Consider the following 24,392-nt stretch of genomic DNA (forward strand, 5'->3'; position numbering starts at 1 on the left):
GTGGCTCGCAGTCAACCATGCGAAAATGCCGGCTACTGGCTGAGTACTAACATGTCAGTGTCAACGCGAAGAAAATGTGCGCTCGTATGAATATCTCATGCAAAATATTATTTCTAAGTATGAATAATGTTTTTGAAAGTACCTTTCCGGCAACGTTTTGTACTGAAGTAGGTACCTTAACTTAACAGCTGTACTTAGGTACATACTAATTTTAGAAATAGGTACCTAAATAGGCACATACCTCTAGCTTTATTAATAGCTCTCCAATTGATGCTACTGATTCACTTATCAGAACAAATTCTTAAAGTCGCGTCTGATGTTAAACTTTTATATAAGTATTGTATTAAATTCATGAAACGTCTTATATATACCTATATTAACGCCTTTTATTATTTGAATATCATGTCCTGATATTTCGATATTGTCTGTTCTGATATCAAAGTTAGACAACAGTGTGCTTTCTCATAACTGGTCGACCTAATGGTTGGCCCCCAGCAATTAAGCCGATGGGTATAAAAACCACCCCACACTGGTTAAGTACAAGAATGGAAACACAGTACGACGTACCCGCATCCCTCTTGACCTGTTAGTTGATTGAATGTCTAGGTGACCAGCAATTATACACCGTAAAATCTCGGAGCTGATCAAAGCAATACTATTTACTCAGCAATACTATTAGTCTCTTTCTCTGAAATAAAACGCTTGCGATTTATTTGATCAAATCTAAAATTTTCATTTTCTTTCAACTTTTGAAATTACTGTTTTTGGTCCTCTCATTATTTTAATCAATTCTAATTCTAAGCTAAACACAAATATATAAATTACAAAAATGATTTTGTTCTTCTTTCTGAACGCCATTCCCCTCACTGTCAAACACAACTTTTTTAGCAACTGTCAGCGTTCCATAGCAACTTTCGTTTTTAAACATTCTGAGTATTGCTCTCTTTGTTTAAAATACAGTTTTACTTTAGAGAAAAAGAGACAAACAGAAAAGTGCGAAGTAAACAAACTTAGTGGACATGACAGCTGAGCCAAATAATTTCTCATGAGTCGGAAAATGTTATTATTTCTATATTATTATCAGTTTGAGTGATTATCAATAATACATATCTTGCTGTGCTTCAAAAACTTGACAGGAAATCAAAAAATATTATTACACCTGAAACATTGCAAGCTGAACAAATATTTAAATATGTGTTGATCAAAGAAGAGGATAACTGCTAAAAACTCTTATCAACATAACATTCACAACTGTTGTATTTATTAATCACTACTAATTAGTACAAAATGTCGGCGTTACTAACAGCGGACTGGTTTATGTTGGACTCCTATTACAGGTAAATAACTAAGTAGTACCTAAAAAATAATTTCATGCTCCCCTATTGTTGTTTAAATTAAGGGCCAATAAATAAAATTACAATAAAACTTCTACAATATACAATCAAATATATAATCTGTTCGGAATTTGTTTCTCTTATTCTTCTTATCATTGTGTTGATAGATTAATTGATAGGCCTGAATCTAAGCCGCCTATATGCCTTCGATGAAAAAATATCAGGTGTAGTATCAAAACTGTCTGAAAACACAATGCACCATATACTACAACATATAAATCAAGGAAATTTCAAATAAAATTGCAGGAAAATAGACCTGTACAACATGACTTGGACAATGGATGAGGATCTCGGCAACATGGTTGTGAGTGGTGCTCCATATGGAGGTCCCATAGCCATGGTGCGGGATAGGAAGCAGATGGTGCGAGTCATGGGCGTTGCTAAACCAGTCATCACCATATTCAATGGTGTTGGAAGTGTTATAGCTAAGATTCTGGTGAGCATTGTCAAGTTTATGTTATACTAATTTATGTCAGTCAGTAGACAATTTTTTTTATAGCCCACTGTGTCCCTTTGCTTTGTAAAGGCCTCCCCCAAATCCTTCCACAATTCTCTGTTCTGGGCTGCATGGACCCAGCATGGATGGTAGGCAGTGGTAAGCGTAGTAAGATCTCACCAGTAGACAATACACTGGAAAGGAGGAATAAATAAGGAGGATGTTTGCCCTGCAGTGTGTCTATGGATAGTTAATGTATAAGCCAAAGGGGTTTATTGCATCATAGATCTAAAAACCATATGCCAAAAATATAAAACAATCATTTTGTCAACTCACTTCAAAAAATCATTTACCATGTTTACTGGTTGTTTAAATAATGCATGCCTTTTGAAAAATAGTAAAGTAACTTGATCTTGTAATATTATTGTCTTTCATTTCACCTCATTGTGATATATTTTAGTGGAACAGCGGAGTGCTGGTCCACATGGGATGGTCTGATGGTGAGCAGCTGCTCTGCATCCAAGAGAGTGGAGATGTTCTCATCTATGACATGTTTGGAGCCTACCAGAAAACCTTCAATATGGGGCAGGAAGTTAGAGATACTAAGGTAATTGATTTACAAACATATTATTTTTCAGTAGTTTTTTTTTTGCGTTAGGGGTGGAAATATTTATTTTATTAAAAATGGGTATTCTTAGTAATAAATGTTCTGTTTAATTGTTAGCAGTGAAATGACAAAATAATAAAAACAAACAAATTTTCCAAAATCAAAACAGCAAAAAGCCAACGACACGCGGTATTCCCAGGCGGTCACCCATCCAAGTACTAACCGCGCCCGATGTTGCTTAACTTCGGTGATCGGACGAGAACCGGTGTATTCAACGTGGTATGGACGTTGGCGAATGCTGAGTCGAAATGAACAATCATATCCTGACACATTATGTATTTTAAGAATAACATGAGAAAAAAGAGTTTTCGGAAAATCTTTACAACAGTTTTTGTCTTGTGATATTGTTTTTTATTATTTTAAATGTAACCTAAATACTAACTGACCTGGAAAGGGTAACAAAGTATATAGTTTCAAAATGAAGAAAATAAGCTTCATTTTCCTTACAAAATAATGAACATATTTCCTAGTCTGAACATGAAACCTAGATTATTAAATAAAAGGAACTTTACCCTTGCAGGTATGTAAAGCCCAGCTGTTCCCGAACCCGCGCGGCGTGGGTCTCGCCGTCATCACCTCCACCAACCGTATGTTCCTACTCAGCAATGTTTCCGAGCCTAAAGTCAGATCTGTGCCTGACTTACCACGTAAGTATACTCTTTATAACTTGAAATAGTAATCTTTATAGACAAAACATATTGTTAAATAGTAAATACCATAGTATTAACTTAATTTTATTTACATTATCAGAAAATATTGACAGGCTTTTTTTTAATCCGTATAATTTAAATATCAATCACAAAAGCGTGACGTCATACCGTAGGCAACTAATGTTCCATTTAGGAACATAAAATTCAACTCTATGAGCGCCAACGTCCATACCACGTTGAATACACCGGTTCTCGTCCGATCACCGAAGTTAAGCAACATCGGGCGCGGTTAGTACTTGGATGGGTGACCGCCTGGGAATACCTCGTGTCGTTGGCTTTTTGTTTTTTCATGTTATAATTTAATGAAATCAACATAACTTTTTTGATGATTTACTGTTTAAGTATATTTTTTTAAACCAAATACGCTTAATTTAATTATTGTTTCAACAAAGTTTGAGTAAACAATTAGTATGAGACCAAAAGTTAGTAAGGTCTGTAAAAAAATAATATTTTTATTTTAATGGTTGATTTTTTTTTATTTGTTATTATTTTATAATAAACTCATGTGTGTTATGAAAACAACAAAATAGTATCATTTTAAATCGCACCTTGCCGCACCTTAACGTAGACAATTTGTAATGTTGGCCATTTTACCAAATTAAATGTTTTCAACAAGCACCTCGACCCATCGACTTAAAACTCAAAGGAAAAATAATATTACAATTTTCCTTGTTTTCTTAAATTTGACTTCTTTACAGGTGCCAATGAACCGATATCCTGTTGGTGTGCCATTAGTTCTGGTTTCCTTGTGTGCAGGGATAAAGAAATCTACAAGTGCCAGTTGGGCGAGTCCAGAGCAGTACTTATGGTAATTTACTATTTCTCTATTTCATATCATATGAGGCATTTGCCCAGGTGCATTTATACATTCGTTGGTATAATTATTTTGACTACTTTTCGGTCGGTATAGTATCTATGATATGCTTATGTAAACACGCACCAAAAAACAACGTACTGCATTTTATAGCGAAAAAAATAATTTGGATGAAAGGTCTATCTTGTTATCATCTCCGCTAGATGGCGTTGAAGTCGGTATTTGCCAATTAATATTTATTTGTAGCAATATTATGAAACTGTATGAGCGAATGTTGTGCAAGTTAAATATCGTACACTATTACATTCATCCATTTGAGTAGCCTGTAATCCTCCTCAATTTTAACGAATAATTTTTAAATGATTCACGTTCTTTATAGAGTTCCATGTTCATGGGTATTACAGTAAAGCTAACTTGTGCTCGCACAGTTGCCTTTGTGGATTTCCGTTTTCACTGCAAATTGTGGACCAACTGAAAATTGACGCAGGAGGTGAAGAAATTTACACACCAACAAAGTCTCAAATTGCATGACTTGAAATGACTTGTAGGACGTGCTTTACAGTTGACCTAATATTACCGCTACATGTTCCGATATTATATAAAAAACGATTTATTTCCTATATTGTGTTCCATTAATAAATTTTTCTTCGTCAAAATAATTGTACACTAACAAATAATTAAACAGCTTTATTAAATCATTTAAAAAAAATTAAAATTTAATGTGCTATATGTATACTCGACGATTTTAAGCCTCACAAGCAAAAAGCCAACGACACGCGGTATTCCCAGGCGGTCACCCATCCAAGTACTAACCGCGCCCGATGTTGCTTAACTTCGGTGATCGGACGAGAACCGGTGTATTCAACGTGGTATGGACGTTGGCAATAAATTAGTAGAAATTAACAATCAGTACCTAGTAAGGTAGAAATTAAAAATAACATCATTATACGTAATTTTATAGGTAAGGACCTAAAAACCATAATGATAGGATAATGACAAACTGCACTTAACATTTCATTACATTTTTTGCTGACCATAAAGCTGCCAGCCTTATAATATGTTTGTAAATAGGTGTTGACATAAAATGTGTGGACATAAAATAATATTACAAATATAAAACCTCTTGTGTGTGTACATAAATTATTAAATAAAATAAATAAATAAATAAAACTTAAAAAATTGGCCTTAGTTGCGGAACACAAAATTACATCTAAGCGATACCAACGCCATCTATTACGTTTGGACGTATCTCTAACAAATGGTAACTGCAGTCTCTCAAGAGAGTTAAAAACATATTAAACAGATGGCGCTGTGATTACTCTTAAAAAGAACCAAAAATGTAATTCAAACATAATTATGTAATATCATATTTTCCTTTTGATAACATTTATTAAATTATTAAAGTCTTTGCACGAGATTTGTATGACGTCGCAAAATTAAAAACAAAACTAAACTTCTATTTCGACTATGCCATCGCCAACGTCCATACCACGTTGAATACACCGGTTCTCGTCCGATCACCGAAGTTAAGCAACATCGGGCGCGGTTAGTACTTGGATGGGTGACCGCCTGGGAATACCGCGTGTCGTTGGCGTTTTGCAGTTTCAATATTTTAGTTTTGTACTCTCTCACTTTAATAAAGTTTAATATCTTATCCGGCGTGCTTGGCACCTGGGCATAACTCAGTTGCTGATTTTTTTTCTGCTGTAGCAAACCTCTTTTTTGTGTATCCTGTTTGGGAGAAATAGAAAATATTTTTACTATTCCTCGTATTTACTACTTCTGTTTAATTTCCTAGTGATTCCAAGATAGTCGATCACTTCCATCGGACACACCGAGCTTAAAGGCTGGGTGATTTTCATTGCTTATCCTTATTTATGACTTGTTCCTTCAAAAATACTAAAATACACTGGTTTATTAAAATGGGTCCATTATGTTTAAAATACCAATATCAAAGGTACCTACCAAATAAATAGTATTTTATTTGAATAATTGAATAAAACATGACTTTGATTAGTTAGTCCTTTTAAAACCTTCATTAAATTCTAGCAAAAAAGAAGGCTGTTGAATACTTATATAAGTTCATCTGCACTGCAGTATTTTTATCTTATGACGTGCTAACATTTTAATCATGACGTCATAAGTCTCTTATTTTATTGACTGGTAATTTCGCCATTACCATCGCCAACGTCCATACCACGTTGAATACACCGGTTCTCGTCCGATCACCGAAGTTAAGCAACATCGGGCGCGGTTAGTACTTGGATGGGTGACCGCCTGGGAATACCGCGTGTCGTTGGCTTTTTGCTATTTATTTTCATGATTAATTACCAAACGTAAAACACTACATTAACTACTCCTAATATTTTTACTTACCAAAGTTTTGCATCAAGCATTAATTTTCAAATGTTTATTTGATTACAGCGTTTCGACATTCAAAATTCGTACACACAAATACTGTCTATAGTAGCATCGCAGAACGGAAAGCATGTGGCCTTCTTCACCGACTCCGGTATCCTTTGGATCGGATCCGCTGACTTCGAGACTAAAACCTCAGAAATTGATACTGGATATATAAAACAGCCTAAGGAATTAATGTGGTAAGTTATGAATTTATAACGCTATATACATACGATTCGATTCGGCAACGACATAAACATACGATTTCAACTACCTCAAAATATAAGGGTTCTGAATTCGTCCGTATTGTTTTTTTTATCTCATAATTCTAGTCCGAATGAACTAACCAACCAGTCTAACCAAGGGGTATCGTGTTGCCTAGGTAACTGGGTTGAGGAGGTCAGATAGGCAGTCGCTCCTTGTAAAACACTGGTACTCAGCTGAAACCGGTTAGACTGGAAGCCGACCCCAACATAGTTGGGAAAAGGTTAGGCCGATGAATTCTAGTCCGAATTAACCCATTTTCATTTAACCTGAATTGGCTGGTTGCTAGCAGTTGGTTCTAAAATTTCATCTTTGGCTCAGTTCAGTAATGGAAGTCCGTTGTAGGTTTTTGGTTCTAAAAATATTGTTAAACGAATTGTATATTTTTTTTAAATTTATATAATGAAAAAAATAAAAAGAAAATTACATCAAAATATAAAGTTTCTCTTTAAATTATATCCACCAACATTTATAGCCTGGTCAGCCTTCCTAACTTATCGCCAATCCAAGGCCTATTCAAGATTGACAAGTAGTCCAAAAATACTTACACAAGTATAAATATATTAAATACTGACTACTACCTCCAGGTGCGGTACAGAAGCTGTAGTCGCCCATTGGGACGACACGATGTGGATATACGGGTCTAAGGGCAACAAACAAGACTTCCTCTACGACGGACCCTTCCATCTTATACAAGAGATGGATTGCGTTCGAGTTGTCTCCGAATCGACACATGAACTCGTGCAAAAAGTCCCGCAAGTTGTCGAGAAAATATTTAGGATTAATAGTACGGCCGCTGGCTCGTATTTACTTGAAGCTTCAAGGCAATTCCAGGTAAGGGATAAAACATTTTTTTTTTTATAATTGCAATGTTGTATTCATTCTATATTTTCATATAGTAATTAGAGCGTCAATACTTCTTATGTCTTTAATAGAAATAAACTCAGTGAAAGAAGAAATAAAAGACTAAAATAATAAGTGACTTACTTTACAGAGAGGCCAACTTATAAGTGTTAAAAATACCTGCAATAGGAGACTTATATAAAAACCAAGCCATTATTTTTAAAACCCTAAAAAAAACAGCGAAACTAATATTATTGTTTGACTTTATTACAGAACCACAGCCACAAAGCCGACGAATACATAAGACTAGTGAAACCAGATCTGTTCACCGCCGTACAAAACTGCATAGAGGCGGCCGCCTTCGAGTTCCACCCCGACGTACAGAAGATGCTGATCAGGGCCGCGCAGTTCGGCAAGTGCTTCATCATGGACCCTGAGCTAACCAACTTCTATGTGAAGAACTGTCGCTGGTTAAGAGTGTTGAATGCCGTCAGGGACCCCAAAGTGGCCATACCGTTGACTTCTGTTCAGTATCCTTTAAAATAAGTCGATTTATTTTATAAACTTACCAGTTTACTCCACTGGTAATTAAAAAAAGTAGTAAATTTTGCTGTGTCTTTTTATAAAAACACATATGAAATAAACAAAAGACTGATTTATTTTAGTGGTACCGTTGGTAACCTGTTTGTAGACAAAGAGTCTCACAGATTTTGTTGAACTGTTTTGTCTTGTATTCCAGTGCAAATAGAGTCCTCTTCACAAATGTTCCAAGTAAAAAAGCCTTTTTGAGCTATAGCAAAGAATAACTTACAATATTCCTTAATAAAATATACTAGAATGGGCAACCTAGGTGAGCGAGTGCTTCTAGACAGGTTAATATGGCGGCGTCTGCACTGCCTCGCGGAACACATCGCCTCGTACCTGCAGCTGAAGGATGGCAGGACGAGGGTACTCTCACATTGGGCGTGTTACAAGGTAAAGTTTACCTTAAATTCTGCTTACTAGCATTTTCTCTGGCTCTTACAAAGTGAACAAAGATTTAAGTATATCTTCCTAAAGTTTTCTTCTTAAAAAAAAACCTGTAAATACTTCCTTTGCTCTTTTTCCTACACAGATGGTATAGCTTTCTGTACCAAAAAGAGTTATTCGCATATACAATGTATTTTGCGGAAGTGCATCCTTAATACGGGAGTCGTTTGTTTTTTTTTTTCAGTTCTCAGCCTCAAATGGAGTGCCTAATTATAATTAACCTTGAATTAAACAAAGTAAATGTGTGTATTATATATAAATACACACATTTACTCACACACACACACCTTGTATACATGATTGACTCTTTTACATTTATGTTGTAGGTAACACAACCGCACTTGGACAATGAGAGTGCGGCGCGAGAGATCGGAGAGAAGCTCCGCAACGTGCCCGGCATCTCCTACACTACCATCGCTATGAAAGCAGCAGAGAAAGGACGGAAGGCACTCGCTATTAAAGTAATAATTTATTAGTATTTATTTTTACTTGAAATAATATCCATGTGCTGTAAATTTATATAGAGGAGTATATAAGATACACATAAGTCATTGGGTGGAATATGAACACAGTTTTATGTAATCCCTTAAAAAACAGAAAATATTTGCCTAAAAACATATTTCATCGGTGACAACGCCATCTAGCGATTTAAGCATATAAGACATGAGGCATTGCCTATCTTAGAAGCGTTATCAGCTAAAAAAGAAATCCCTGATTTCCCCTAATAGTAATATTGTCAAAGCACTTCGGTAGAGGATTTTGCACAGCAATAGCTCCTGAATACAATGACTATAAAATGTTATATTTGTGTTCTAGATATTGGAGTATGAAACTCACAGTAAGCTTCAAGTACCATTACTGTTGTCATTGGGAGAAGGTTCTATCGCATTATTGAAGGCAACCGCCAGCGGAGACACGGACTTGGTGTACATAGTGCTGTTACATCTCAAGGAGAAGATGGGGAAACGAGACTTTGAAGTGAGTACTATTGCAAGTTATCGTTATGAACAGCATATTTTTAAACCACTTCATATCTTAAATACGTTTGCTGCTGCTGTCGTGTTCTCTCAGTACCGTTTTTTGTAATATAATCAAAATATGCAACATTCTTTTTAGACACCTATTTGAAACAAATGTTTTAACTCCCTTCTTGATATCACGGGAAGCTAAATTATTCTTAAAATGTATGTGACGTGTTTGATTTTCCAAATAGTATTAAAAACACGATGCACATGTGAATTGTGATATATAAGTCTATCTTCAATTTCCCAGCTAACAATCCGCAGTTACCCGCTCGCTCACGCCCTCTACATAAAGTACTGCGCGAACAACAACCGCGAGGCTCTCCGACAGGTGTACGTCCAGGAGGACGACTTCCACGGACAGGCCACCACGCATATCAAGGACGCCATCGATCAGACCAACCCTGGGAGTATCGAGGCCTCGCTTATTTCCGCTAGGGAGTGTTACAAGAAGGGGAAGAATGATTTAGGTTTGTGGTTATGCCGTTTTTAACGACCAGCAATTGAGTTGATCACTGAAACAAAACGCCTAAGCGAAGAATTTTACCTGAGTAGCTGTATTGAACTAGACTATTTCCTATTCATGGCACTGTATTAGCTTATCTCGATAGTATGATTTCTCTTTTTATCTCAAAACAATTTTATTTTATTTTACTTGTTTCTTGCGTACTTACTTACTCCGTTGGCTTAGCGACCAAATTGTGGCTTGACCTCTGATACGAGAGCGCCACTTTAACTGATCCTTGGCCACTTCTCGCTAGTCATCGGCGTGAAGTGCCCGAAGGTCCGCCTCACCTCTATCACTCCAGCGACACTTGGGTCGCCCTACAGGGTGTCTACCTGTTGTTAGTCCCAAAGATGCGCTCTTAACACTGAGATTTTCTCCCATCCTTTCGACGTGGCCATATATGTTACGAGTAAGGTTCACGAGCAACAAAATCCTCTCTACCAATTCTCTAATGTATCTCATAATCTCTTACAGGTGTAACAGTATGTGAAGACGCTCGCAAGCTCTGCAAACAGCAGTCAACTCTACAAGAGACGTACGGCCGCGGCTACATCGGCCTGTCCCTACACGACACCGTCAGAAAGCTGCTCGAACACGGCGAGATCAAGCTTGCGGATAAACTGCGCTCCGAGTATAAAATGCCTGATAGAAGGTAAGCGTAATAAGTATACTAATTTGTTTTTTTTTTTTATAAATACAGATAGAATTAGGTAATATTTTTGTATATGTTCATATTTTGTTCTTCTTCTTAATCACAATTCTTTTGCTTTTGACTATAGAGGCCTTGTTGGTCACCCTGCACCGACGCACCTATGATCCGCGTCTGTCTTGTAATTCGGTGATTTGTAAAGATTAATTTATTTGCAAAAATGGGTATATGTGTCAATCTTCAAGTCAATCCTCGAGTCACTAGGTAACTTGAAAAGTGGAGACTTGAAGAACTTCCCGATAAGCTAGTAGGCTGAAAGTTTCAGGGTAGCTTCAAACTCGATGACAATGTAATTTACAGCTATATGAACTGACGAGGGTATTTCGATTTTTTAAATTTATCAATTTTTTAAAGTATGTAAAATATTGTTTCAAATAGATTTGTAACTAAAATTCTTTTTTGTAGATATTGGTGGTTACGTATACTAACGTTAGCTGAGAAAGACGACTGGACGGAACTAGACAAGTTCTCCAAGTCGAAGAAGTCTCCAGTAGGGTACGAGCCCTTCGTGGACGCCTGCCTCAAGTACTGCAAGCATGACGAGGCGCTCAAGTACCTGCCGCGCTGCAGTGACGATATCAAAGTTAAATATTATGTCAAGGCTGGGTGAGTAACGCTGTGTGTGTGACTTTCAACAGGCATCATGTTGGTTGTGCTCTATTTATGTTCATTTAAAAAGATGGCACAAAGCATAGTCTGATTAAAATTATTATCTTGGAAGTAAACCAAGGTATAACCTTCATGCAACGGACTGAAGTGCGTTTACTGTGTGAAAAAGCTTGCCTTTGTTAAATATTTGAAACACAGTCAATTACTTTTTCTTTAACCTATCAGACTTTATGTTGAGGGTCTTCCATTTTCCGGATTTGGTTGAATATCATGTTTCATACGAATCGACAAATTCCATAGTATAACGGTATCTGCTAATCATCGATTGAGTATGTTTATAAGTATTTCGACTCACCTCTTTTCATTTTCCACAGGTTCTACGAAGAAGCGGCTGAAGTGGCGTTTGAACAGAAGGACGAGAGCGCTCTACTGTTCGTACAAAACAAGTGTCCTCAAAACGAATACTCCAAACACGCGAAAATAACCTCTCTACTTGAAAGACTAGCTACCAAAAAGTGAAACACCCTGTATTAGTAAAAAAGTAATGAATTTTTATATAATTTATAAACTGAAGGGCCATCCACCACCTTTTTATGATAAACTGTAGTTGTGGAATAGAGATGCCGCTCTTGCCGTGTTGTTGTCTCGCTTCTATAACTGCAATTCTTACTTTACAAAGGCCCCACTAATTATTTATGCAAAAGTGTTAAAACAATTTATAAGTTCCTTCGTCGAAAAGATGGATGGTGTTATATATCTGCTTAGTATTTTAATTGTATAGGTAATTATAATATTTTGCAAATTATCATAATATATAATTGCGAATCATAAAATTCGCTAATGACTGCAATTGTTCATAATTTTAAGAATATGTATATTTGTTTTCAGTTGTCATTCCATTACCCAATGACTTGCATATATAAGAGTGTTTAAATTTAGTATTATTGAATAAACCTTATATTACTTGTATGCCATACTCGGTATCAATTTTAAAAAATATACGAAAATCGCCATATTTTATAATCAATTAAAACAATATATCTATGGTTGCCGTTCTTTTATTATAGAGATGGAAACAATCATGAATGTAGCATTACATGAAATACACTTGCAGTTGTCCAATACAATGACATCGGTAATACATGGGAGGGTACTATCAGCAACGTGCTAAGTCCCAATTTTACGACACAAATACTAGAAAGACAACACTAATATTGATATTACAATGGTATGCCCTCGACTCCTAGCATAGCAGAGCAGAGCTTACACTACAGTAATTTAAAAAGGTACTCGTTATGCATATATCTCAGTCAAGGGTCATTCAAACCAGATTATATGTAAGTATTGGTATACATAGCGATCACGTTTATATAAAAATCTCGTGAGAGCCGGTGACTATACATCTGCGCTTGCGCATATCATAATAAGCAACACTGAGCCAGCGGTCGAGCTGAACATCGATGTATAGCGACACCGTACATACGTCATACGTGAACTATTTATAATTTTGTTGTATTTTCTTCAAATATTTAAGCTTCTAAAAGCATAAATAATTGAGACATACACTTCGATAATAAGGCCAATTTTCAATCACTTTGTAATGTATATATAATGCGAGTGTGAGACGATGTCGCTACAACTGGCGACCTCACCGACTACACGACACATGTTATACAATATTCACAACCATGAACAGATCAAACTAAACATATACAAAATCAAATGGTTCGACAGTCGTATGGAAACACTCATTGAGCTTTGAATCAATAATATAGTGGAAATATTCAACACGCGTTTAACTCTGTGTACATTTCAATATCAATTTTAGAAAATTCCTCCAAATTTTTTTATTCACTCTTATCAACAAGTTCAAAATTGGTCATTTCGTAATTGACACACACAGATTTCAATCTCTTTCATATTGAATTATCAACTCTTTGTAGACTAGACAACAATTAGTGTATAAATAAAATTTAAACCTACTTTAGGGACATTGGATGTCGCTTGTTACCTGTAGGTATGTGCCGATCACATCTGTCTTTGAGACATGTTATTTCTGTGAGAATATTTAACTTTTAGTCGTTATAAAAAGTAAACACATTGATGATGCGTGATCAAGTTAATTGAATGATCGAACAAGCGAAACATAAGTATAAAACAAGTCGGCACAATCCTAACTTAAACATTTTATATTGGTTATTATAACATTTTGTCATACTATAGTTAGGTACATTGCAAATCCTCACAGTAAAAAAAATGTCTTTCTACGTATGCACACAAAATAAATTAAGGAAACAATATCTATATTCCAACTATCAGTCTTAAATTAAACATGACTAACAATGTTCAATGAAACTATACCGACGATAACGATAAAAAAAAAATGAGCAGTATCCGGCAGATATCGACATAGCACACATACTTAGCCAGCGTTTATCATTCATAAGAGCGAACAGTGCCAAGTCCATGTGTACACCTAAACAAAGCTAATGGTTGCGAAGCCAGCACAGCAGCTTCCAAGCAATGTCGATAATACAAACAATAATCCGGACACTCTGTATAATAACTACGGATAAATAGTAATACGTTTACAATTTATTCCTAAACGAAATTAAATTAAACTAAAACATGCATGAAATGATGGTAATCACGGACCCTCGTGACACGAGCTAACAGCCTGTTGAATGAAGTTAATAGCGAGGACGGATGAACTTAAAACAAAAAAATCTGTTACACAATGATCATAAATATTTCGAACAGGACTTAAACATAATATGGGGTATAACTAAATAAATATTCTTTGAAAATAAAAAATAGACAAAAGAGAATCTTGCTCCCTCTCCATTCATCTTAAATATAATTGCCTCATACAATGGCAAGTGACACAACATATACTATGTATATCTAACTTAGCGGATAGCATTACAACGTACAAATTTAAATGTAACCGTCGTTAGTTCCCGAGCCGGCCGCAACATGGCGGGCGCGTGACTCGAATCGATTCGCGAAAATCTTTGCAGCCTTTATCCCAAGTCATATCAATTACATTCATGGGCGAAACTAAGTTTTGGTTAAAATGGAGGCTTATTAAGTATTCAGTACGGTAGCTTTTAATCTTGTTGAACCTCTGTGACATCTTAACTCTCTTTTCCTACCCATGATCAAATACCACTACAAAAGCGAAAAAAATATTTAATATACACGAATATTTGATCTAATCGAAAAAAGGACTCCACTTGCCTCCAGTATGTAAGGCTGTAGGAGTAAAATAAATATTTATTTGCAAGCAATCGTGCTTCGAATGACAAAGAAATATTATTTCAAATCGTTCGTTAAAGGAACTGTGTGTTTTGTATCGAACAAAGAATAAATACTTATCGTAGGTTTGAAATGTCGTTTCTTTGGTAGTCACACTATAACATACTTTTATAATCCAAATATCACACGTTTTACCCGTTAAGCACCGTGACCGTACAACTATATTTATAATTTCGCTTTGGAACTGACAATACATACATATTACTTATACATATTTAATTTGCAGTCTATGCCCAATCACTACTTTCATAGCACCTGAACCATTTCTTCCTGGCTTACCAGCAAATCCGAACGTTTTTTTCCAATCGACGATATATTTTGAGAATATTTTAGTTCCTACCTAACTATGTCTTATAGTGATTGATACGATTACGTAGATTTTCTTGTGGTTTGAACTGCAATCATTTTTATAATAAGCAGATCTGTTTCTACAACCACCTTGTCAGGCTTTTTTTTAATTTAAACTATTCTGTAGGAACTTTCTATTTGTTACTAAATTACGTATCAATTTTATATTAAGAGTAGAAAAATAAACCAGTCACTTGATACGTAATCGTATCATTCTCTTTACAATAAGCTCCTTTTGTTGACCGAAAAGTTTGATAATGGGAGTAACGATCACCTTCACCTTCCGTTGAGTATACATGTCATGATACACATCAAATACAAAGCGTTCCACTGTGGGATTAATCTAGTGCTCCGAGTGGAACTTAACTATCAGTCAACTGCGAAACCAATCAAACAATCGTAACAAAAAATCCAAAAGGCACCAAACCTAGATACACACTAACACATTTTATCATACAAATAAACATTGCCAGCCTTAACTACTAAGTTTACATTTTAAATACGTGTACGCTTATAAGCTTTTTTTTTACTTTTTTCTCTAAATATCATATCACATTAACGAGTATGTCCTTTATTCTAGCTTTGAAACGATAACTAAGGTGAACGCTATTTTTCTTTGCTTTTTTTTCTTAATTTACAAAATCTAACAGTGAATCTTATGAGAAACAATTTTAACGTAAAGCGTTACGCGTGAATTACGATTAAGTACACATGTTAGAAGTAATGGCACAAAGAGATACGAAGGGACATCATACAACGTATAAAACCGCCGGGAAGCACTTTGAATATATCAGCCCCCGACGCCTGGAGATCACAGAAATTTATACAATTATAGGGCAGAGGGAAGACACCAATATATTAAGGTAGCTACTTATACACGTGACCGTTTACATACATATTTGTACGACCTGCCTCTCGTACGATACATAAGGCGGAGCTCGACAGGTCACACAGCCTTTATCCACGAGACACAGTGGAGACAAACAACACGTAGCTAATGTATATAAGTCCATTACACGTTAAGGACTACAGATATTCCATATATTTTGAAAAATGTATATTCATCAGCTGAATATACTCGGCTCCACCGCATCTCCATGTAATAATAAAAAAATATACTAAAAAAATTAGCGTTCCAATAACTTATACATACGAACTAATCAACATAAAAATCTCAAACAAAACAAATAAATAACTCTCCTATCTCTTTGAGAAACAATCATTAAACCTCTTTGGTCGAAGGTGCGATGGGAATCGTTTGTGCAACGTATGAAAAAAAAATTAAAAGCATGCACAAGCTCAATCATTAATACACAAGAACACCTTCAATGAGAGTCTACATCAACAAAATAATATGAAGAAAATGAACATTTTTTTTCTCATTTTTTGAATATAGGAACTGCATTTTCAAACTATGCTAATGACTAAATAATTCGTTTCGTTAAGGTTGAGCTCGCGGTTAGTTGGAGGCGTCAGCGCTGTAGATGGTGGCGAGGTGCGGCAGCTTGCGCTCGAACTTCAGCTTGTCCACGGGCGACGAGCCCGGCGTGGAGGCCGGTGTTGTGGCGGGAGTGGAGGCGGGCGTGGAGGCCGGCGTCAGCAGCGGCGGCGGGCGCGCGGGCGCGGGCCGCGGCAGGCTGAAGGCGGCCAGCTCCTTGTGCTTGAGGCTGTCGTACAGGCGCGCCAGCTTGTCGCCGCCCGCGTCCAGCAGGTTGAGCGCGCGCGACTGCGCCGGCGAGCTGGTCACCACGAGCCCGCCCAGCTTGCCCACCGCCAGCTTGTGCGCGTCGGCCGCGCCCGCCGGGCTCGCCGCGATGTGCTGAGATATTGAGTGGGACTTAAGCCCTTGCGCCGTTTTGTAACTTTTGCCGCATTGGCATTTGTAAGCCTTTTTTACCCTGAAAAATTACGATACAAATCTTAATACAACGAGCAAAGACTGAATCTTAAACTATCAATACACACAAGATAATGTTATAATATCATGTTTAGCTAATTAATTGACGAATAATAATTATTTAGATAATATAGGCAAATGACCGCTCTAATTAACCATCGATCTATTGGTATTGCTAGGTGGATACATAATGTTCTAATTACAATAATTGATGTGAACATGACCATGACTCAACTTATGCATTAAATTACAGTTTATCTAACTTATCGTGTTGGTAACTGTATAGCTAATAATAACCTACTTTGCTTGAATAACGTAAAATTCAATAACACTAAAGTCCACATTACATTAAGATCCTTAATTTTGGAATAAAGTTCCTCAAATGAAGAAATCAATTGTTAATATCTTACCAAGACTTAGGTTAAAATCAGCAATAATAGGTGAAACATTATACCAATGTGTTTAACCAAGTTATAAACATAAACTATCGGGGGGAAGGAGTCAATAGGTACACTAGACCCGTTTTGAGACATGTCTGTTGCACAACTGCACTGGAGCAGCTATAAACATCTGGTCGGCTTTCTTGTCTATGTATCGATCATTGTTATACATTTACCATTGTTATATTTTCACCTACATTTACATGTCTATCTAGAATCAACTTGTATTACATTACTAATAGCTAGTTAGCTAGCTACATACAAAGACAAAATATACCCATTTCTTCCAGAAATATTCTTGAGCAGTCAGGCGTTTCTTGGGACCAGCTATAAACTTTTTATTGTACTGGTCGGGAGTGGACAACACTGGATATTTTCTAGTAAAACGTAATTTATTGATTAATCGTCTCAAATTTCATAGTTTTTGTTTGTTATTGTTCTACTTCCCTTTGTACGGATGAAACAAAAATAATAAGGCGGATTCGGGACACTAAGGGTTTCCTGAAGTCCATCTCGAACATCGAAATAAGTAATTAGCCCGGTTCAATAAGAGATTTCCTTAACACTTGCTAAGGTTTCTACAATGTTACAAAACCATTTATATAACAAATCTGTTTCCGTAATCTTTCATTAACATGTCGGTCTTATCCGGCCATAAACCAGTAACCACCTATTAAATCCAAACACGTACTTACTGGCCAGTAAGTAGAATAAATGCTAACTTTACTTAATAATAATTTTAATAAACGGTACAACCCCGAAAAAAGGTTTTAATAGTCGGTCATCGACAATTTTTATGTAAATGAAAATATGATGTAGTATGTAAAACCTCTTTGGTAGCAGCGTTCGACTCAAGTAGCATGTTACGCAGTAAAAGAAATCAATATCGACCCCATTCAATCAACCTTAGTTTAGATTTAGACTTAGCGGGTTGCGGATGTATTTTAATGAATTCAATACTTGCAATAGAACTTAGAACCATACATACATAATGTCAGATCATAATATTTACGTAAAATAATCTTCATAACACATATGTAAGCTATAATGCTATAGAACATGATTTCTATAAATGCATTTAAAATTACGGTATGAAGGTGCATGTTTCTCGATTTTTACGTCTACCTCTTTAACCCATGAATTCATCACAATTGTAGTTAACCCAAGACAACCGGAAAAAACGATCATGACCACCTAGTACCGACCCTTTATTATTCCTTCGTGTATTAACAATAGGACAATAAGGCGCGGCCATGGGTACTGGTAGGAAATTCTTATGAAACAATCAGCACCCCATCACACATTTTCTATTATGCTGTTTTGTGTTAACATAAATTGAATGAGGTTAGATACTAAATAATCTTTTGGACCTTTTGAAAAAATACGGAAATCAAGTAAATTTCTAGTCCACTTACTTGCCATCCTTCTTGTGTCCATTCTTGGAATGATATTTGATGCCGTTGACGTTCTTGTATCGTTTCTTGCAGCCGGGCACTGGACAAGCGAAGGGTTTCTCTTGTGCTGCGGGCCCCAAAGCACCGGATGACGCGCTAGCATTCATTCTGTAATAAACATTACATATTTGGAAACTTGTTTAAAATATTAAACCGAAAAAAATATGCTGGGAGACGCGAAATATTGAGTCTTGGATAAGTCGGGACACTCCCACAGGCAAGTTTATCGATTCATACAATTTAATTTTCATTCTAGGTTTTGTACAGTGAATCCTCCAGAAAGTGTTTCAAAAATAGAATCCAATGAAAATATTAAAAAGGAGTCTTTAAACGAGTAAACTAACTCATCTTACAAAGTTGCAATAAGTATTCATTGGACCAACATACAGTATTTTTATAAATTTGGAAGAGGGATGGCGCGAGGATCCCAATTCCGATGATGTATTTAATAATTGGATTAAATGTGACACTATTATTAGGTAATAGTAGTAAGTACTTACTTGACTCCATATCGCAGTATGAACTCTGAGCTGTACTCCTCGGCCGTCGTCCATGAGTCATTGCTGTCTTCCGAAGGACTCACCAGCTCATCTTCATCCATTTCGCTCCCTTGAACAAGCATAACGAAATAAACGTGAGCTTTTGAAAAATAAAAAATGTATAGAAATAACTATTCATCAGTACTGATGCAATGTGTCGTTTCAAAATTATAAGTTGTCCAAGACATGCAGTTGAAATGCCCGATATCTGGACAGTATAGTCAAAATAATTTAATCAATGAAGAAATAGTGACAAGAGCTTAGGACAAAATTCAATTTTGCTTGTATTATATAACGGAAACAATGGCGTGCGTAGGGCTTAATGCACCCTAAATACATGTTTTACGACATAATTATTAATGCAATAAAGTATGCACACGCACATTGTATTGTATCTTCGTATTGCGTTGATTAAATAAGCATTACACCGAGGTTTATATGAATAGCGTGATGACTACGATAATGGCGTAGTAATTGTAATTAATACACCCGATGAGGTATGTATGAACGTAAGTACAACCATACTCATCGGGTCATCACAGACATAAATAGAATCTAATAAGAACGGCGTTTCTGTTTGAAATTCTTATATTATTATGATCATATATTGCTTATTTTTCAGTCACAGTATTACTTCAAGGGAATAAACCCTACTTAAAGACCTACAACTGGACAGGTCCAACATGCAGAGGCCTTGTTGAGTATTGTTAGCTAAAAATACTTAGTAAAATTTGGAGATAAAACTAATTAGGGATTTTATAACAATTATAGTAATAATTAAGTCTAAGTAACCGGTAGGTGTGCTGCTGCGGACTGATGGTGTTTTGGGAGCAGACAATAGACGTCGGCGGACATCGGGTGCAGGTGCCGTGTTTTGATTTTCTCGCCGTGAAGCCTCCGTGAAAAATTTCAGAACATAACTTAGCGGAATACATGCTGGTTGTGATGCTTCTTTTTGTTCGACTACTGCTGGATCATAATCTGAAAATAAGAAATTTCCAATTTTTTTTTTTTAAATAGCCACGGATCGATTCTTGGCGCCGCCGCCGATCAGCTGTTTATTTTTTTGCTGTCAGGCGATGTAAGTTCGCAACGCAGACACAACAAAGAGGTATTAAAAATAAAATAGTAACTAGTTATAGCACTCCACAAAATAATTAAACAAACCATTAGTTAATAATAGTAAAGCTTCCGAAGACCCTCATTATTTATAATTGACGCAAAAATACCCTCCAATGGTGACAACATTGGCACATTGATAAGGCGTAAAATGGGAGGGTCATGGATTACACTAAATGCTTAAAATATGCATTATTATCCAAAATAGAGATAAGTATTGAATATTTACCAATATGAACATCCTCGATGTGTTCTATTAAGTCCGCTAATCTTGGAAATGTTATGCCACAGCCATTAAATTTACAGATGTTTATCATGAAGACGGCCATGTCGTACAATGGTAATGCACTAGTCAACGACAAGACTGTAATCACTTAGGTTGTGGACATTATTTTGTCTTAGAATGAAATATTGTGTATATTTGCAGTATCCATACGCAATATAAAATCGAGATATGATTTTTACTATATTTTTTTGTATTACATTGATTATATTTAGATTTTACGTAAAAAAGTACTCAACATTGATATCATTCGCGCATATTGATCGACAGTTGGCTGCGCTGAACGGAACTAGCAGCGGTATCGACCAATAGCAGAGCAGCATTTGTACTCTGTTTCATTTCACCACTCAGAAATTGAACATTCCAAAGGCCGGTCTCCTCCCTCTCGGTGTTCTTTGGTAAGTGCGGCTGAAATTTGTGAAATAACTAATCGTGAAAAAGTGTTAAAATTACGAGCCATCATTGTATTAAAAGTGATTTAATTTGCGGTTAGAGGCATATACTGTGTGATAGTGGAAATATTTATTTGTGAACCTTCGAGTTGTCATAGAAGACAGATTTATTTTTCTGACAGACTCAGCTCGCCGAATCGGCCATTTTCCGTCAAATATCCATAATTCCCTTTACCGGTAAATTCACTTCGATTTGTTTCCATAAATTGTATGTATAGTGTTTCCATATTTCTCTTGATAACCAAAATTACATAGGTTGTACGACCTCGGTCCCCGTTACGTAGTACCGTAAATTACGTAACGACTGCGGTCGTCGGTCAAACTGTCAAGTCTATTCAACATAAACTTGTGTTATTCCTATCACTAGGCCTTTAGTCTCACTAGTCTCGAGTAGCTAACTCATCTAGTCGTACGGTTTCTTTCAGTTGTCGCTCGCCGCACCTAAATAAAACACAAAATGCTGTCCGCCGCCAGATTGATCGCCCCTGCAGCCAGGTCTGCCGTAAGTAACCTTTATAATCTTTTTCTACTTTTCAGCAAAATTTAATTTTACAATAGTAGTATATTACAGGACTTATAAGTTTTACATTGACATTCATATAATTTGACCTTGTATGTTCCTTTAGCCAAGTAAGGAGTACTCGCCGGTGTTTAAAGTTAATCAATTCCTGTTACCAGTTAAATCATTAATTAATATCAGTAACTTTAAATTCATTCACTTAATCTGCTCTGGATGTTATATCATTACATAACCAAATTCGATTCCAGTATTAGGTAACAATTATCGCATTTTCTAACTGAATGGATAACAACAAGAGATCCCTTGTTATCTGCAGATTTCAAGATCAGATATAACTGTCCTGGTAGGGTATTGATTTTCAGGGTGTAACCTCTTCAGTGGTTAGTTTGTCTAATTGAAACATTCTTTTCATGTTATAGATCTTCAGCAACTCAGCACTGGTACGACCAGTGGCTGCTGCCATCCCATCGCAGGCACAGATTGTCCCTGCTGCTCCTGCTCAGCTCTCAGCGGTGCGCTCCTTCCAGACCACCTCTGTCACCAAGGACATTGACTCTGCTGCCAAATTCATTGGTGCTGGTGCAGCGACAGTCGGAGTAGCTGGATCTGGTAAGTCTTCAATTATAATAGCATTTTGCAATGTTCTGTTTGTCATGTGATGTTCTACTTTTAAAATGTTTTTCATTTTTTGTTGCCTGCAAGAGTACAGATCTCATTATTGAACCTTTAATTACTATCTTTGTGGAGTCAATTGCAATGAATTGTTCTTTGTGTCTCATCTATTCAGTTCTTAGTAAAATCACACTCATTCAAAAAAAGGTACTATTTTATAAGGTTCTGTGATTGCATAACACAAATTGTCTTCAGTATTGATTTTCTTGAAAATTGGGTGGTTTCTCTTCACTTACATAAGTATTTAAAGGTTCATAGCATGTTAAAGATTTGTGGATGTGAAATTATTCCTACAATGAATAAACACTAAAACAACTATTCACAAGTGAACAATTTGCAGTTGAAAGAATTATTTAAATTAATTGAATATTTTGAATACTTGTATCTTAATTACATAAGTTTTAATCTGGTGATAAAGCAAAAAGAATAATAATTTTCCTTTTTGCACACACATAACCTAAAATGGGTGATCCACAATTCTTTAAAATGAAAAGTGGTTATTACTAACACCATCACTGCCTGAATGCTTGCCCAGCACGTGTAACACTGATTATGTTATCAACAGGAATTGGTATTGGTGTGGTGTTTGGATGCTTAATAATTGGTTATGCTCGCAACCCCTCCCTCAAGCAGCAGATCTTCTCATATGCTATCCTGGGGTTTGCACTAACTGAAGCTATGGGACTATTTTGTTTGATGATTGCGTTTCTTATGTTATTCGCCTTTTAGTGTTACTGCTATTTATAACCTAATTTTAGAGTATATGTACAGTGTATTATTAATTGGACAACCATTATGATTATGGAAGATAATTTTAAAACCTTAATATTATAGTTGTATAAAAGGAATGTTTCATTTAGCAACTATTGAAAAGCTATAGTTCCCTATGAAGCCCAGACAGGTGAGATATCGCGACAAATCTTGTAGTTAGCAGTAGGATTAGTTTAGCTAGTTTCATTATTTAATGTTCCTATTTGTAGTTGTAGAAGTACAACATTTATTACTAAAACTCTTACTAATGCATCTTTTGTTCACGTTACAGGTGCCGGTATCGGAACAGTGTTCGGCTCCCTCATCATCGGTTACGCCAGGAACCCCTCCCTCAAGCAGCAGCTGTTCTCATACGCCATCTTGGGTTTCGCCCTGTCCGAGGCTATGGGTCTCTTCTGTCTTATGATGGCGTTCCTGCTGTTGTTCGCTTTCTAAGCTAATTACTTTTAAGAACACTACTACTGCCATCCCACATGACGAGGTTTCAGTGTATACTATCTGGAGTGGACGGCCATGGAATCGAATGTGTGGAAACCTCACCCTCATAGTGATGCATGGACTGATGTGTTTAAGTGTTACACTTAACAAGTGCGCGTCATCAGGAATGCAATTTATTTAATTATGTAGTATAAAGAATATCTGCAAATAAAATGTTGTACGTAAACATTACATTGATGCTACAATTATTTCAATTCCTGATTTATGTAGACTGTTCAAAATCATGTTAAACAATTAGCCTCATATCAATAGTCGGCGACAATATTAAATAGTTGAGCCAGTGACTGCGTATAAATGCGTGAGTATTGTCATCGGGTTTTGATGTGAATGAGTTTATCCTGTTCGAGAATGTCGGCATCTGTATTGTACATTTTTAGGGCGATTAAATGATACAAAACCAACATCACGAGAGTTTATTCTGATGACCTTTAACAGCACCTGGTCTTTATTTAAGAATAAATTTACTGAAATCGCAAGAGTGATGTTTTATACTCTAAATGGTTTTCGACTAACCTCACAAGAAAGCATGTTCGTAATGCAACTCGTATACAGTAAAACATAGCAATATATTCGCTTGGCAAGTTATTTGAAAAGAATGATGAATACCTATAAGGAAACCTAAACGGGAGTTTTCTCACAGAGAAAAGTTTGTGAAGACTAAAAAATACCTTCGAGC

General features: G+C 36.2%; 3 protein-coding genes and 5 non-coding genes across 9 annotated transcripts; 5 read left to right on the top strand and 3 right to left on the bottom strand.

The window, feature by feature from the left end:
• Nucleotides 1-1,012: 1,012 nt before the first annotated feature.
• On the top strand, nucleotides 1,013-12,451 carry LOC113505783 (vacuolar protein sorting-associated protein 16 homolog). Its single transcript, XM_026888600.1, has 15 exons — nucleotides 1,013-1,337; nucleotides 1,641-1,830; nucleotides 2,291-2,437; nucleotides 3,018-3,144; nucleotides 3,906-4,015; nucleotides 6,446-6,621; nucleotides 7,273-7,519; nucleotides 7,802-8,058; nucleotides 8,365-8,503; nucleotides 8,884-9,018; nucleotides 9,374-9,535; nucleotides 9,830-10,049; nucleotides 10,562-10,739; nucleotides 11,202-11,402; nucleotides 11,780-12,451. The coding sequence occupies exons 1-15, from the start codon at nucleotides 1,288-1,290 to the stop codon at nucleotides 11,922-11,924; spliced, it is 2,484 nt and encodes an 827-aa protein (XP_026744401.1). The 5' UTR covers nucleotides 1,013-1,287; the 3' UTR covers nucleotides 11,925-12,451.
• On the bottom strand, nucleotides 2,612-2,730 carry LOC113505967. The gene has a single exon (XR_003401677.1). It is a non-coding gene; the product is annotated as a 5S ribosomal RNA (ribosomal RNA).
• Nucleotides 3,366-3,484, top strand: LOC113505958. The gene has a single exon (XR_003401669.1). It is a non-coding gene; the product is annotated as a 5S ribosomal RNA (ribosomal RNA).
• Nucleotides 4,786-4,904, bottom strand: LOC113505968. Its single transcript, XR_003401678.1, has one exon. It is a non-coding gene; the product is annotated as a 5S ribosomal RNA (ribosomal RNA).
• Nucleotides 5,497-5,615, top strand: LOC113505970. Its single transcript, XR_003401680.1, has one exon. It is a non-coding gene; the product is annotated as a 5S ribosomal RNA (ribosomal RNA).
• LOC113505969 lies at nucleotides 6,205-6,323 on the top strand. Its single transcript, XR_003401679.1, has one exon. It is a non-coding gene; the product is annotated as a 5S ribosomal RNA (ribosomal RNA).
• LOC113505784 (juxtaposed with another zinc finger protein 1) lies at nucleotides 12,448-21,011 on the bottom strand. The gene is made up of 5 exons (XM_026888601.1): nucleotides 20,750-21,011; nucleotides 20,194-20,382; nucleotides 19,363-19,471; nucleotides 18,824-18,970; nucleotides 12,448-16,969 (listed from the first exon to the last, which is right to left on the bottom strand). The coding sequence occupies exons 1-5, from the start codon at nucleotides 20,847-20,849 to the stop codon at nucleotides 16,531-16,533; spliced, it is 984 nt and encodes a 327-aa protein (XP_026744402.1). The 5' UTR covers nucleotides 20,850-21,011; the 3' UTR covers nucleotides 12,448-16,530.
• Nucleotides 21,012-21,111: 100 nt separating this feature from the next.
• Nucleotides 21,112-24,119, top strand: LOC113505785 (ATP synthase lipid-binding protein, mitochondrial). Of its 2 annotated transcripts, none has more exons than XM_026888602.1 (4): nucleotides 21,112-21,201; nucleotides 21,681-21,757; nucleotides 22,195-22,384; nucleotides 23,490-24,119. In XM_026888602.1, the coding sequence occupies exons 2-4, from the start codon at nucleotides 21,713-21,715 to the stop codon at nucleotides 23,651-23,653; spliced, it is 399 nt and encodes a 132-aa protein (XP_026744403.1). In that variant the 5' UTR covers nucleotides 21,112-21,201; nucleotides 21,681-21,712; the 3' UTR covers nucleotides 23,654-24,119. The 2 variants fall into 2 exon arrangements, with proteins under 2 accessions (XP_026744403.1, XP_026744405.1); XM_026888604.1 differs by lacking the exon at nucleotides 21,112-21,201 and adding an exon at nucleotides 21,288-21,432.
• The last annotated feature ends 273 nt before the right edge of the window (nucleotides 24,120-24,392 follow it).

Source organism: Trichoplusia ni, chromosome 27, assembly GCF_003590095.1.
Source record: "Trichoplusia ni isolate ovarian cell line Hi5 chromosome 27, tn1, whole genome shotgun sequence".
Taxonomy (NCBI): Eukaryota; Metazoa; Arthropoda; class Insecta; order Lepidoptera; family Noctuidae; genus Trichoplusia; species Trichoplusia ni.